Source organism: Bos mutus, chromosome 26 (genome assembly GCF_027580195.1).
Source record: "Bos mutus isolate GX-2022 chromosome 26, NWIPB_WYAK_1.1, whole genome shotgun sequence".
Taxonomy (NCBI): Eukaryota; Metazoa; Chordata; class Mammalia; order Artiodactyla; family Bovidae; genus Bos; species Bos mutus.
Window position 1 is genome coordinate 37,316,071 of NC_091642.1, and position 16,057 is coordinate 37,332,127.

General features: G+C 38.3%; 1 protein-coding gene across 1 annotated transcript in view; it reads right to left on the bottom strand.

Moving 5' to 3' along the window:
- Positions 1–15,376, bottom strand: part of KIF11 (kinesin family member 11) — a 46,304-nt gene extending 30,928 nt beyond the window's left edge. Inside the window, exons 1-9 of the mRNA XM_005890630.3 lie at positions 15,039–15,376; positions 8,401–8,533; positions 8,086–8,183; positions 7,920–7,998; positions 6,655–6,840; positions 6,403–6,527; positions 3,765–3,855; positions 2,951–3,193; positions 1,558–1,653 (exon numbers count right to left, since the gene is read on the bottom strand). Coding sequence (XP_005890692.2) covers positions 1,558–1,653; positions 2,951–3,193; positions 3,765–3,855; positions 6,403–6,527; positions 6,655–6,840; positions 7,920–7,998; positions 8,086–8,183; positions 8,401–8,533; positions 15,039–15,115 — 1,128 coding nt within the window. The 5' untranslated portion in view covers positions 15,116–15,376. The remainder of the gene's footprint in view (positions 1–1,557; positions 1,654–2,950; positions 3,194–3,764; positions 3,856–6,402; positions 6,528–6,654; positions 6,841–7,919; positions 7,999–8,085; positions 8,184–8,400; positions 8,534–15,038) is intronic.
- Between the last annotated feature and the right edge of the window lie 681 nt (positions 15,377–16,057).

The window sequence follows — 16,057 nt, forward strand, 5'->3', positions numbered from 1 at the left end:
AATGCAACAGAATAGAAAGCCCAGCTATTTTGGAAAACAACTTGGCAGTTCCTTAAAAAAAAAAAAAAGAAAACTTATATTCAATTACCATACAACACAACAATTATACTCTTGGGCAATTTTCTCAGAAAAATGAAAATTTACATGTACACAAATTACTATTAACAAATATGATCAAAGCAGTTTTATTTTCAACCGTGAAAAACTGAAATCAGCCCCTATGTCTCTCACAGGTGAATCTGACAACAAACTATGTGTGGTGTATACATGTGCAGTGCTGTGCTGTGCTTAGTCGCTCAGTTGTGTCTGACTCTTTGCTACCCCATGGACTGTAGCCCACCAGGCTCCTCTGTCCTTGGGGATTCTCCAGGCAAGAATACTGGAGTAGGTTGCCATGCCCTCCTCCAGGGGATCTTCCCAACCCAGGTATCGAACCCAGGTCTCCCACATTTCAGGTGAATTCTTTAGTCTGAGCCACCAGGGAAGCCCAAGAATACTGGAGTAGGTAGCCTATTCCTTCTCCAGGGGACTTTCCTGACCCATGAATTGAACTGGGGTCTTCTGCACTGCAGGTGGGTGGTATATACATACCAAGGAATATTCCTCAGCATTAAAAAGTAAAGATCTATTGATATGCACCACTCAGGTTAACCTCCAGAGAATTATGCTGAGTGATAAAAGCAATCCCCAAAGTTTACATACTGCATGATTCCATTCAATAACACTCTTAAAATGACAAAGGTTTAGAAAGAGAACAGATCATTGGATAACAAAGATCAGGGTGTGAGGTCAGAGTGGGAAGGAAGTGATTATAAAAGGGCAATGAGGAATCCTTGCTGAGATGGGACTGTTCAGGACCTTGACTGTGGTAGTGGCTCCATGAACCTACACATAACAAAACTGTATAGAACTAACTAAACACACACACATGATTACCAGGAAAATTGAGGAATAAGACCAATGAATTGCTATTAACGGTGTCCCTACAGTGATTACTGTATAGTTTGATAAAATGTATAAAGGATCTCTCTGTATTACTTCTTTCAACTGCATGTGAATCTATAGTTGTCTCAATAGAAACAAAAAAAAAAAACCACTACCAATAAAAGGAAAAGACAAGCCAGATTGGGAGGAAATATTTACAAATTATTTCATAAAGGATAGTATGTATAAAATATGAACAATCCTTTACAACTTCATAAAAAGACAACCCAATTAAAAACTGGCAATTTAAATAGATATTTCACAAACGAAGATATACATATGGATAATAAGCATGTGAAAAGATGCTGACTATCACTATTAAGGAAATGCTAATTAAAACTGCACTGAAGTACCATTATACACTTAAATTTTACTGACTGGATAGAGCTTGTAAGGTCATCTATTAGTATTAGAAAAAGCATTTTAACACACAGGGCATTTAATTCAACCCATTAAATGAAAAGCCTTATCAAAGGCAATTTAATAAATTTTTAAAAACAATTATCTATTTCAGTTCCTCATTTTCACATTTGTCAAACAAATTTATATTACTCCATTAAAATTCACAATTACCTTTATCAGAGCTTTCTTGGTGAGTTTCTGGTTAACCTCAGGCTTATTGAGTATGTTCTTTGCTCTATGAGCATATTCCAGTGTACTCAGAGTTTCCTGTGATGAAAAGAAAAGGCCAATTACTGAAGATATGAGAATAAAGTAGTTCTGTTACCTAAAATGTACTATACAATAACATAATAACTTTTGGTTATATCTAATATAAACATTTACCCAGTAATACTACTATACCCAACCTTTAAAAACAAGGAATGTTCTTGAAGCAACTATACTCCAATTAAGTAAATAAATAAGACAGAGGACTGTTTAAAACATCCTTATTTTTTACTCCTCAAGGTTCAGGGTCTTTAACTTTACTATAATTTAATCTAATAATTTTTTGCTTTAGTCTTAAGCTCTATTAAAAAAAAAAACCTCAATGAATTTCATCAACTGATGAATAAACAAAATGTCCTATATCCATATTATTCACCCACAAAAAGGAATGAGTTCTGATGCTGCAACATGAACATTGAAAACATTATGCTAAGTGAAAGAAGCCAGTCACAAAAGAACACTTATGGTGTGATTCCATTTATATAAAATATTCAGAATACGCAAAGGCATAGATGAAAGAAAGTAGATTAATAGTGACCTAGGGCTAGAAATGGAAACTGATGGGGAGTGACTGCTAATAGGTTACAGAGTTTCCTTCTAGGATAAAAATGTTTAGATTTTGGTGACAGTTGCATAGCTCAATGAATATAGTACAATCACCTAATTATATACTTTCAATGGATGAATTTTATAGTATACAAATCATTTCTCAACAAAAATAGTTTTTAAAATGAAAGAGGAATTAAGAGACTTTATAAAAGCTTTTCTAATTCCATTTAAAGAGGATAATCCAGTAAAATTAAAGTAGATTTTACCATCTTTGTTCTTTCTTTTGGTTTTCCTACCTGTACCCCCACATCCAGCCCCATCTTTAGTGATCTCTAAGCAGCCTCTAAAGCACTAGTATTCGCTTAACCCACTTCTAAGGCCTCAATTAAACCATCCACTGTTAATGACCACAGCAATTATCTTTGAAGACGGGAAAAATACAACTAAGTAACTAGCTTTTTAAGATTGAAAACTGCCAGGAAGGAGAAAGACAATTTTTCAGTGGTGTTCTCCTCTATGTGTCCACCACATACAATGTCTAGATTATTTTTACTGTAGTATAGAATGAATGAAGCTAATTAGTGAACTCTTAAAAATATTACACATGATAGTTAGGGAATTCTCTGGCAGTCTAGTGTTTAGGACTCCAAATTTTCACTGCTGAGGGCCCAGGTTCAATCCCTTGTTGAAAACGAAGATCCCACAAACCACGCAGCACAGCCAAAAAAAGTGATAGTTAAGACCTTACCTCCAGATTGAGAGATGCAGGAGAAACTGTTGCAATGATAGATGTTCTTGTACGTCCCCCAAGAGAGTCCTGGAGGATTCTAGTCAGTTTAGATTCTCGATAAGGAACATGAGGTGTTCTTTCTACAAGAGCAGTAATAACCCTTCCCAGAGTCAACAGGGACTGATTGATATTTCCAGCTTCCCGAGCTCTCTTGTCAACTGCTCCAGAACGGCCAATGTTCTCACTGCCTGCAAGATCAACCTTGAATTTTAAAAATAAAAATAAGTCCTCAGTCTATGGATTTGGAATAGAAGACTTTCATTCTCATATTGTACATAAAGATATTAAATAGCCAGTAAAATAATTTTCTATAAGTAACAACCCACTACAAAACCAATAACCCAGTGACTACAAAAGTACTGTCTCTAAATACACAATTTTCAAACTGCTCTATGAGGTGATAAAGAAGAAACAGTGGAATAGAACTACCATTTGACCTAGCAATCCCACTTCTGGGTATGTATGCAAAGAAAATGAAAATCATTCTCTCAAAGAAATGTCTGCACTCCCACGTTCACTGCACTGTTAATGATAACAAGGTATGGAAACAGCCTAGGTACCCACTGACGAATGAATAAAGATGTGACATGATGTGCATGCACACGCACACACACACACACACACACACTCGAATATTATTCAGCATGAGAAAGGATATCTTGCTACATTGTACATTTTAAATACATAATTTTATTTGTCAGTTATACCTCAATAAAACTACAAAAAAAAAAAACCTGACAGAATGAACAGTGGTATTACAGTTGATGCTTACCAAGTTCAACTTTCCAATTTTAACAAGCTCCTCTCCATCAACTGTAGTTTCTTTCATATGTATTGTAACAGAGAAAACTGAGTGGGATCGACTAGAAAACAAGACCAAGTTGCCCAATCATTATAATGCAAAACATTATTTCTTTCTGTAACATAATGAAAACAGCAAAGAAAGATCTAAATCCACCAGGGTAGAGAAAGATAGTATCAGACAGGATATCAGTAAGATTTTGGAAGACAGTGGATAGATAGAATGATGCTAGGTTTTGGCTTTCTTCCTCCTGCTGCCTGCATAGAGGAAACCAATAATAAGCTACCTGAAAACAGCTTAAATGACTTAGAATCCTCAGGCACCTCTGAAAGCTGGATGTGGAATAATGTTTGAACAGCTGCCTGGTGTGTCAGAAGAGATGGCTTGCAACTGATCTAAGAACCACTTGAAATATCATTACCTTAAACTCAAACAGCATCAGGCAAGCCACCAGATCACTCCCCCTCAGTGTCAACTGTCCTAAAAGTACATTGCTCTGCCTTAAGAAGGTCACCAGAGACAGGTAGGTCCTTCCTCTGAACAGCACAAACAGTAAATAGCAGTGTTCACTGAAACACCACAAGTAATCACTGCTAGACTACAAGGTTTTCCAAAGTCCTTCTTAAGCTGTATACTGACACTCAACTTTTATCTTAGTGATATAAAAAACAATACAGACAACCAAAGACAGCATTCCTTTCTGTATCAATATCTGATGAAGAACATTATGTTTGTTAATGTCATTGATGGTTGGAATATAGTAATTTCTAATTTTCTCATTTGTACTTTTCATGTGACTTGGAAAATTTTATAAGTATCATTTTTAAAAAATTATTTAAGTTATTTTAAATAACAGAAAAAGGGAGGGACAGAGGGAAAAATATAAACTATAGATTTGAATTATAAAATTAATCTCATGTTTTCCTACCATTATTTGCCCAGGAGATCAGTCCTGGGTGTTCACTGGAGGGACTGATGCTGAAGCTGAAATTCCAATACTTTGGCCACCTCATGTGAAGAGTTGACTCATTGGAAAAGACCCTGATGCTGGGAGGGATTGGGGGCAGGAGGAGAAGGGGACGACAGAGGATGAGATGGCTGGATGGCATCACCAACTCAGTGGACATGAGTTTGAGTAAGCTCTGGGAGTTGGTGATGGACAGGGAGGCCTGGAGTGCTGCGATTCATGGGGTCGCAAAGAGTTGGACACGACTGAGCAACTGAACTGAACTGAACTGAATTTAAGATAATAGGATTAATGCTATTAAGCATAAAAGTCAATTCTGATTTTGGAAAACTGAATCATGTTTCTTTTCTTTATCACATACATTGATAAGAAGATATCTTTACTGCAGTCTTCAGTGAAAATTAGGAAATTTTAAATTATTCAAATTTACAGAATAATGGGAATTTTATATTTCAGAGAAAAGTATTTAGAGAAAGAAAATTTCTTAAATTCCTTCTTCCAAAGTCTAAATCAAATGAAGTTATAAAGCAAACATTTAATTCAAGTGGAAACTTCATTCTATGATTTGTTTATAATTCCATTTTTAATGGAAAGCTATTACAGGAAATTTAATTTAAATTATAAAACAACCCATAATTCCATGATACTGATTACTTTCATGTTATGCTATTTTTCTTCTTTCTTTAAATACACACATATTTATATAGAGCTATATTATAATTGTTATAGCATATTGTAGAAATGTCCGACTATAAGACAGCAACTATAAGAGAGCAAGACCTCAAAGTCATTTTGCAGTTCAGGGAAAATGATATTCAAGTAAGTTTAACTACCTAAAGTAACATATTTAGTTAACTGCAGAACTGGAACTAAGCACAAATACCTAACTCCTAATCTACAACTCTTTCAATTACATTCTGATATTTCCTTCAAAGATGAGGGAAAAAAAAAAAATCACCTCTGATTTGGTAAAGTGCATTTGTAGAGTCTGGGATTCATCTCATAAGGGATACTATCAAATATGCCTCTTTCTCCCCTTGAAAACCTGTATTAGTGATCATGTGTATTCTATTAGTGATTATATGTCTTCCTACATTAAAGTGAAGCCATTTGAGAAGAAAGAAGTCATGTTGTACAACCTAAATATATAAAATTTTGTCATTTATACCTTGATTAAGCTGGGGGGAAAAAAAACAGGCCATTTGGTTTTCTTCTAATCTTTACTCAAAAAAGGGATTTTCAAACTGTATTCTAAGTATCCTTAGGGGCTCCAGAAAAGTACTCAGGGCAAATCTCCTGAAGGCTGAAGAAGTAAGCCCCTGAGTATCCCACTGCCAAATCAACTACCCCAGCCACATTTTAATCAGGGCTCCCATGTATAATTTCATTTGGGAAAAGAAATCTTCTACTTAAAAAAACAATAATTCTGCGCAAGTTTAACTTGTCTTTGTCCTCCTTTCAACATTCTCCCAACACTGGTGCTCTCCTTATAAACCTCAAGCCAATCGCTAAGGCAAGCAATCCAGCACACGATCTAGCTGTGTGGCTCACATACTTGACATGCCCCAATGTGATTTCCCAAGTTTGGATATTCTTCTTGAAAACAAAATGGAGCAGCGGGGGAAACAAGGGCTTTCTTACCTAGAGTAGGCGTTCATCAGAGTTGCTGCGGTTGTCCTTTTTGCTGCCCCCTTCTCCAAAATTTGATAGACTTCATCCTTGTTGTGTACTGTGATTTCCTCTAAACCTTTGATTATCACTCCCCTCTGACCAAATATCAGAAGAGCACCCATTAAATTGGTTAAAAAAAAAAAATATATATATATATATGTATTTCTCAAAATATCACACATTAACATTTGGAGACATTTCATTGTCAAAGACTCAAGTCACCTTGTTACGGGGATCATCAAACATCTGCAGTCTCTCAGAAACATCAGAAGATGGATTAAGGAGATCAAAGAGCTCTTCATTATAGATTTCCAACAGCGACACTTTCACTGAAAATTCAGTACCGTTATCAGTAAGTTTCTCAAAAATTTGATGAAGAGTACGTGGAATTATACCAGCTAAAGGATCCTGAAATTATAATATTAATAAAGACTTAAAGAATACCATTTACTGCAATAGTTAAAACACACATATAACAAGGGCCTCCTTTATAGCATATTTAAACATAAATATGTCAAAACAGGTTTAAAAAAAAAATCAAAAAACTAACCTAATGTTAGAGAAGCCAAATCATTTACAAGCCATTTACAACAATCTGTTCAATACCAATTATTCTTCCTTACACCTTCCACAAATTTGTCATTCCAGTCAGCTATTTCATGCCTGAGCATTATACAGAAACCAACTGAATCAAGTTCCTTATAAAGCCAAGTTCAATCATCCTCTCCAATTTTTCTCATGAGAACATAGAACCATTCTTTTAATCAGAAAAGTGGCTCATCTAACAGTATTCCCTAATTCCGACATAAAACAAAGTTGTTTCTCAAATGTCTAATTATCCTTAATAAAACTTATGACTCTAAATTTTGAAACTGTGCTTTAAGCCTAGTCCATATTTTCTATGATTACAATTCCATAACACTATTACCCATGCATAAAGTAAGTTAATGCCCCAACCACTAGAAGAAAGGATCTACCTAAATGTTGGTAATTTGGAAAATATTAGTCATTAAACTCATTTAGGTTTAAACACATTTGTTTGTGAAATGTACTATGTGCTTTCTATAATCTTCAGCAATACAGTGATCTTAATTTTATACTCAAAGTCATCATTAATAAAGTACCATACTGCTCCCATGGTTGTGCTAACTTTACAAGACTCACTCCCTCACTGCAAAGCCTTCCTCTTCAAGTCCTACTCACATTCCACTTTCCCACAATAGTCTGCTCCAACTCTCTGTCCCAAAGAGACACTTCTCTCATCATCTAACTGTACCATATGTATTGCTCCTCTCTCCCAGTAAGACTTTATATTTCTTAAACAGAAGCCATTACATATACTTTAATATCATTATACTAGTAGTTTATCCTAAATTCATGTTTGACATGGTACTCTGATCTATTTCAGACAGAGGCGTCCAACCAAGTTTTATTCTGCTGCACTTGAGCCACTTTAGAGACAAAAGTCTGATATAAACAATAAATACCTCCTCCCAAGTATACTCTTCATTAGGGGACCTTTCACCTTCCATTGTAAAGGTTTTTCCAGTGCCGGTTTGGCCATATCTGTCAAAATTAACAGAAGTGTTAAACAAAAAAAAATGATTACATGCATCTAAAACTTTTCATCAATTTGAAAAGTGTTTAACTCACGCAAAAATAGTGCAATTATAGCCCATAATAACTTCATCCAGAATTGGACAAACAACACTTCGGTAAACATCAATTTGTTTAGTATTTGCTCCAAAAACCTAGCCAAAAAACAAAAGGCATTTCTTAAAAAAAAAAAAAACTTCAAAATTACCTTAATTTAATATATTAACTTATCCAGCCCACTAGAAACCATTTGACAACTCAAAGGATCAACTGCAATTTCTAACTACATCAGAACCTACAGAAAATATACGTACTAGGATAATTTTACATTAGTGGATAATAAGAAGTAGCAGCACTTTAGGAAGTAAGTACCATATCAAAAGTGTATGTTTTCCTTGAGCTTTTGTCCGCCAGTCCTCCAGTTCGAACACTAACTTCTTTCCGCACATGATCACATTCTACTACCGAATGGGCATTAGCTTTCCGCTCTGCCAAATTAAATGGTCTGTAAAATGAAACATACAAGGTTATTCAAGAACTCTTTTTTTTAAAACTTTTTATTTTGTATTGGGGTATATATAACCAATTAAAACTGTTGTTATAGTTTCAGGTCAACAGCTAAGGGACTCAGCCATACGTATGCTGCTAAGTCGCTTCAGTCGTGTCCGACTCTATGTGACCCTATAGACGGCAGCCCACCAGGCTCCTCCATCCATGGGATTTTCCAGGCAAGAGTACTGGAGTGGGGTGCCATCGCCTTCTCCGCAGCCATACATATAAATGTATCCATTCTCCCCCAAACTCCTCTCCTATCCAGGCTGCCACTTAACAGTAAGCAGAGTTCTATGTTCTTGTGCTTATCCATTTTAAATATAGCAGTGAGTCCATGTCAATCCCCAACTCCCGAACTATCCCTTCTCCCCAGCAACCCTAAGTTTGTTCTCTAAGTCTGTGAGTCTGTTTTGTAAGTTAAGTTCACTTAAGAATTAAGAACTCTTAGTTATCAGGTTACTGATGACATTTTTGTTAATATCTCAGACAAGAACAATGGGAAGTTTTAACCACACTGTTGGTGACAGAGATTAAATGGGGCCTAAATGACACTGCTAAAGCAGACAGCAGAATTTTAAGGGTTTCAATTGCCAGAAATAAAATTAGTTTAAAAAGTTTTGAAAGATATATACAATTCTGACAGTTTCTTGGAGTAGATGCTAAGAGAATTAATTTGTAAAAAAGGTGAAACTTATTTTTCAGAATTCTATTTCCAATGTTCCTAGAATCCGGCCAAGTTAGGTTATGATGTATTAGAAAGAACATGCCAAATTTGCATCCAAAATATTAACCTGCCAAGGGATAAGTGGCACAAAATTAAAAATATATTAAAATAATGACTAATACATAGAGCGCTTACTACGTGCCAGGTACTCACTGTTCCAAGTATTTCACATGTGTTAATTCAATCTGTCCTCAAGACACTGAGGTCTAGTGGGGAACATAAAACAAGTGATTATAAGAGAGATGATGTTTAGTAAGGGGAAGTAAAAGGTGCTGTAGGAACTTACAGCAGAAACTTAATGGGGCCTTGATTAGGACAGAGCAGGATAGAGGAGGTGTGATGGGAAAGACTCCATGTGAAGTAAAATAAGATAAATGCCTCCTTAGGCATTTCAGTAGAATGAGGACTCTTCATCCAGTCTGCCTGGGCAATGGAGCCCTTTGTGCCTGTCTCCTCATTTGAAAATTAAAAGGTTGATAATAGTACCAACCTCAAAATGTAGGGAAACAAGTCCTATGTAATTTACTGTTTCCCCAGCATCTACTACTCTGCTTAGCAGACACTCAAATATTAATAATATCTGTTATACTACACTGCTTAATAAATGTCATCCCTAGGGGAACGAAAACGAAAGCTAAAAAGAACCACAGTCCACAGAGTAGCATCCGTAAGATACTGAGCACAAATCTGAGCCAAAGGGAGAGGTACTCTTGCCCTGAGTTCACTTTTCCCATTCATTATCACATACTGTGACAGGAAATGCCAAATAGGAAGTTATCTTTCCCCTCATCACTAGACTAACCAAACTGCTGTTTATGTTAAGGATACCTCAATGTCCCTGTCATGCCCCACCCCCATGTTTGAAAACCACATTTGTGATCCTGAGAAATCTAACTCAGTAACTTCCAAGTAATATCTTGTCATATTATCATTTGTTAAATGTACTGAAACCTAACAATGCACAAAAGTCACAGTATCCATAACTGCTCTCCTGTGGTTAAAGCTTTTCCAATTGGTCTAATCTCTCGTCAGGATGTGTGATTAAGTTACCAAATGAATACCATTCAAGTTATTTGGGCAAAGTAGTAGAAATTCCCACAAATCACACATTCCTAAAAGTTATCAAAGCTCCCACAAAGGAGCTTTAGGGACTGTTTATAGCTGCAATAAAGAGTACTGTCAACCAACTATTTTCCTATCCAGACTTCTTTAATTAGAAATTGCAAGGTTGCTGCTGATGACACTAGCAAAACCATCAATTGTACTTGGCCTTCCCTGGTGGTCCAGACAGTAAAGAATCTGCCTGCAATGCAGGAGACCCGGGTTCAATTTCTGGGTGGGGAAGATACCCTGAAGAAGGGAATGGCTACTCACTCGAGTATTCTTGCCTGGAGATTTCCATGAACAGAGGAGCCTGGCGGGCTATAGTCTATGCAGTCGCAAAGAGTCATACACAACTAAGCGACTAACACTAATGCTTTCACTACAGTCATATTAAAATTCAAACAACTAAAATGGTAAGACAGACTGAAGATTAAAAAAAAAAGTCCTGTCCACTAAATTCATTCATTCACTCCATAAATATTCATATAGCTACTGTACAAGTAAAGAACATCATAAAGATTGTATTCATTATAATCAAAAAATGAAGTCATCTCTCAAAATTTTGCTGATTTCTTAGGTTATCACAAAGATTGCATTCATTGTAATCAAAAACTGAAGTCATCTCTCTTAAAAATTTGCTGATCTCTTGGTGGTTTAGTTGCTAAGTTGTGTCCAACTCTTGTGACCCCATAGACTATAGCCTGCCAGGCTGCTCTGTCCATGAGATTCTCCAGGCAAGAATACTGGAATGGGTTGCCATTTCCTTCTCCAGAGGATCTTCCAGACCCAGGGATCAAACCCAGGTCTCCTGCATTGTAGGCAGATTCTTTACCAACTGAGCTACTAGGGAACCCCTTAGGCTGATCTCTTAGGTTATTACAAACTGTTGCCATTAAAAGTTTAAAACTGGGGAGAAAAAAAAAATCAGACAAGATTACGTGACAGAAACCACATGTAATCTGAAAAGCCTAAAATATTTACTATGTGGGCCCTTTGAGAAAAGATTTAATAACCTTCAAGGGCATAAGTTGTTTATTTAGTAAAGTTTAAGGACACATGCAAAGAAACAGAGTAAAACAACAGAATGGGAAAGACTAGAGATCTCTTCAAGAGAATTAGAGATCCCAAGGGAACATTTCATGCAAACATGGGCTCGATAAAGGACAGAAATGGTATGGATCTAACAGAAGGAGAAGAGATTAAGAAGAGGTGGCAAGAATACACAGAACAACTGTACAAAAAAGATCTTCATGACCCAGATAATCCCGATGGTGTGATCACTCACCTAGAGCCAGATATCCTGGAATGTGAAGTCAAGTGGGCCTTAGGAAGCATCATTATGAACAAAGCTAGTGGAGGTGATGGAATTCCAGTTGAGCTATTTCAAATCCTGAAAGATGATGCTGTGAAAGTGCTGCACTCAATATGCCAGCACGTTTGGAAAACTCAGCAGTAGCCACAGGACTGGAAAAGGTCAGTTTTCATTCCAATCCCAAAGAAAGGCAATGCCAAAGAATGCTCAAACTACCAACTGCACAATTGCACTCATCTCACACGCTAGTAAAGTAATGCTCAAAATTCTCCAAGCCAGGCTTCAGCAATACGTGAACCGTGAACTTCCAGATGTTCAAGCTGGTTTTAGAAAAGGCAGAGGAACCAGAGATCAAATTGCCAACATCCGCTGGATCATAGAAAAAGCAAGAGAGTTCCAGAAAAACATCTATTTCTGCTTTATTGACTATGCCAAAGCCTTTGACTGTGTGGATCACAATAAACTGTGGAAAATTCTAAAAGAGATGAGCATACCAGACCACCTGATCTGCCTCTTGAGAAACCTGTATGCAGGTCAGGAAGCGACAGTTAGAACTGGACATGGAACAACAGACTGGTTCCAAATAGGAAAAGGAGTACGTCAAGGCTGTATATTGTCACCCTGCTTATTTAACTTATATTCAGAGTACATCATGAGAAACGCTGGGCTGGAAGAAGCACAAGATGGAATGAAGATTGCTGGGAGAAATATCAATAACGTCAGATACGCAGATGACACCACCCTTATGGCAGAAAGTGAAGACGAACTAAAAAGCCTCTTGATGAAGGTGAAAGAGGAGAGTGAAAAAGTTGGCTTAAAGCTCAACATTCAGAAAACGAGGATCATGGCATCTGGTCCCACCACTTCATGGGAAATAGATGGGGAAACAGTGGAAACAGTGTCAGACTTTATTTTTGGGGGCTCCAAAATCACTGTAGATGGTGACTGCAGCCATGAAATTAAAAGACGCTTGCTCCTTGGAAGGAAAGTTATGACCAACCTAGATAGCATATTCAAAAGCAGAGACATTACTTTGCCAACAAAGGTCCGTCTAGTCAAGGCTATGGTTTTTCCAGTAGTCATGTATGGATGTGAGAGTTGGACTGTGAAGACAGCTGAGCACCAAAAAATTGATGCTTTTGAACTGTGGTGTTGGAGAAGACTCTTGAGAGCCCCTTGGATTGCAAGGAGATCCAACCAGTCCATTCTGAAAGAGATCAGCCCTGGGATTTCTTTGGAAGGAATGATGCTAAAGCTGAAACTCCAGTCCTTTGGCCACCTCATGTGAAGAGTTGACTCATTGGAAAAGACTCTGATGCTGGGAGGGATTGGGGGCAGGAGGAAAAGGGGATGACAGAGGATGAGATGGCTGGATGGCATCACTGACTCGATGGACGTGAGTTTGAGTGAACTCCGGGAGTTGGTGATGGACAGGGAGACCTGGCGTGCTGCAATTCATGGGGTGGCAAAGTCAGACACGACTGAGCGACTGAACTGAACTGAACTGAAGGACACATTGGGCTTCCTAGGTGGAGCAGTGGTAAAAGACGGCAGAGACACAGGTTCAATCTCTGGGTCAGGAAGATCCCCTGGAGAAGGAAATGGCAACCCACTCCAGTATTCTAGCCTTGGAAATCCCATGAAAAGCGGAGCCTGGTGGGCTACAGACAATGGGGTCACAAAGATTCGGACACAATTGAGCACACACACACACACCACCACCACACCAAGAACAGAAATCTTTGCAGTAGGAGGGCTATTTGAAAAAGAAAAGGCTAATTTGAAGAGAAAAACATCTCTTTATACTGAAGTTATTGTAAACATTGGACACTAAGCACTTTTCATTAACAATAAAATAAATCTCTTTTAAGTTAAGGCTTTAAATGTATGGAGGTAATAAACATGAAATTCAGGATAATGTTCAACTCTTAAGGTAGAAGAAAGGGATGTGGAGGGATACAGTGGGATTCTAGCTGTAATGATTCTTCTGTTTCTAAACAAAGATGCTTGTTATATTCGTTATATTTTTTTATAGGTCTGACCTATTTTTTAACTCACAATAAAAATGAAATTAAAGAAAATAAAGCCACATAGAAAAGGTAATACTGCCTGACTTAATTAAATGATCAAAATCATATAAAAATTTGTATTGGAATATGGGCTGGTTTTTTTAATCTTCAAGACAAGTAACTATTAACAGAGGCCCGAGAATGCAATTGGTAATTGGCTAGACTTTGGGTTACCACCAAGTGTCTTGTCAGGCACCTACTTTAGAGTTAGCTATTACCTTTGATACATACAACTCAAGCCACCAAAGCTGTGTGGGCAATAACCTAAGAAAGTCTGTTAATACACTTTTAAAATAACCTTTTAATTTTAGAATACGTTTGGATTTACAAAATAGTTTCTGAGAGTTGGTAGAGTTTTTAATATCACAGCAACAAAAATAGACACACAAAATACACATATACCAGCAAACTGTGTAGGGTGTCTAAAAAGCCAAATCAATCCAATATTTGGTTAAGCAATAGATTGTACAAGTATGTTCTTCCTCTCCTGAAGTGAAGTGAAGTCGCTCAGTCATGTCCGACTCTTTGCGACCCCATGGACTGTAGCCTACCAGGCTCCTCCGTCCATGGGATTCTCCAGCCAAGAATACTGGAGTGCGTTGCCATTTCCTTCTGGGAAATGATGCATAAACTAATCAGGAGAGAGCTGAACACCTTCACCCACCCACTGGAAAATGTAGCACAACTTTAGTTGTCTCCTTGATTTTTTAAAACATAAACTCATTCTACAACTTCAATTTTAAAAACAAAGATGTTTATTTTTTTACTAAGGATTAAGAAAATATTACTTCTAGAACAAAGTGAAGAGGTAAATGATTACTTTTTTAGAGATGATGGACAGGATGATAATAACAACTTAAATGCTAAAACATCTGTTTAGTAGGTGTGCAGTCGTTTCCAAACTGATCAACTGCAAGGAGTGGCATACAGAATGACACCTAAATCTTTGTCGACAGTATTTTTTAAAAAAACACATTTCACTAAAGAACAGCGACGAACTTCTCCTCAATAGCAGTTTAAACTATAAACTCAGATACAAATATCCTTTCTTCTGGAAAAAACAAAACAAAATACTAATTTACTCCTCACAGTAACCTGGTGTCATTTTCTCGAACAGAACGCAGGAAACTAAGAAACAGGAAGGTCTGGTTCCTTCAGAAAATAGCCAACAAAATCCCTCTTCTCGGCCCGCGCAGGAAGGAGCCCGGCAGCAAAGCCCAGGGCTCGAAACCCTGCAAGCTCGCCCTACCTGCATCGCACCACCACCTGGATGTTCTTCCCCTTTTCATCTTTCTTCTTCGCAGATGAATTCGGCTGAGACGCCATGACTGTCCCCTAAGAAGGCCGGGTCACGGACTCGCCGTGGGGCGTGGAGCGGCTCGGCGGCCGGCGCGGACCTAGGTGCCCTCCTCCCCTGCCGGGTGCTGGCGTGCCCGCGGAAACTGCTACCCACCAGTCACGGCCACCGTGACTGGCCGCGCCGTCTGCCCCGCACCAGTCCGAGCCTTGGAATCACAAACCTAGTCTCCGCCCGAAGCCCAGGAAACCGAGCAACGACTCGGCGCCTCAATTTGAAAAAGGAGCCGACCGGCCGGGCCAATGGCAGCGCTGGGGCGCAAAGCACCATGGGACGCGGTGTCGTCACCAGACCCCCGCCCCTGGGGCGTGGCCCGCGGGAAAGTAAATAGCTGGTCCGAAGGTGCCACCCTGGAACGTGTAGTCTTGTGGGAGACTCCCCGTGAGTAATGTCACACGTCGACGTGGTCTTGCTCAAATTACAAAACGTCTCTAGGCCAGAGTTTCCTCATCTGCAGAATGGGACTGATAGCAACTGTCTCACTGGTGAGGGTAAATAGTTCAGACTAGAAACACCCTGTAAGCGCTGGGGAAACCTAGCGGTTATTGTAAATGAAATTAGAGAATTGTAAGACAGTGCTGTGGAAGCACAGAAAAGAGAGGTCCAAAGCAAGCCCCTTTCTCGGAGGAAGCGTCCAGAATCGTCTTGAAGAATAATTAGGAAATGTTAAGACTAAAAAGGGCTTCCCTGGTAGCTCAGATAGTAAAGCGTCTGCCCACAATGCAGGAGACCCGGGTTCGAAAAGACACTGAATGTTACTTTAGGACTATGAATTTATTCTTTGATTGATGAGAACTCGTCCTCGCCAAATGATTCCAAGCAAGAAAGCAAGGTCAGATTTGCGTTTTCCAACCACTGTCCTGCAGTAGCTGTTGCAGGCTCAATCCACGTGGCGCAGCATCCCGCAGGCA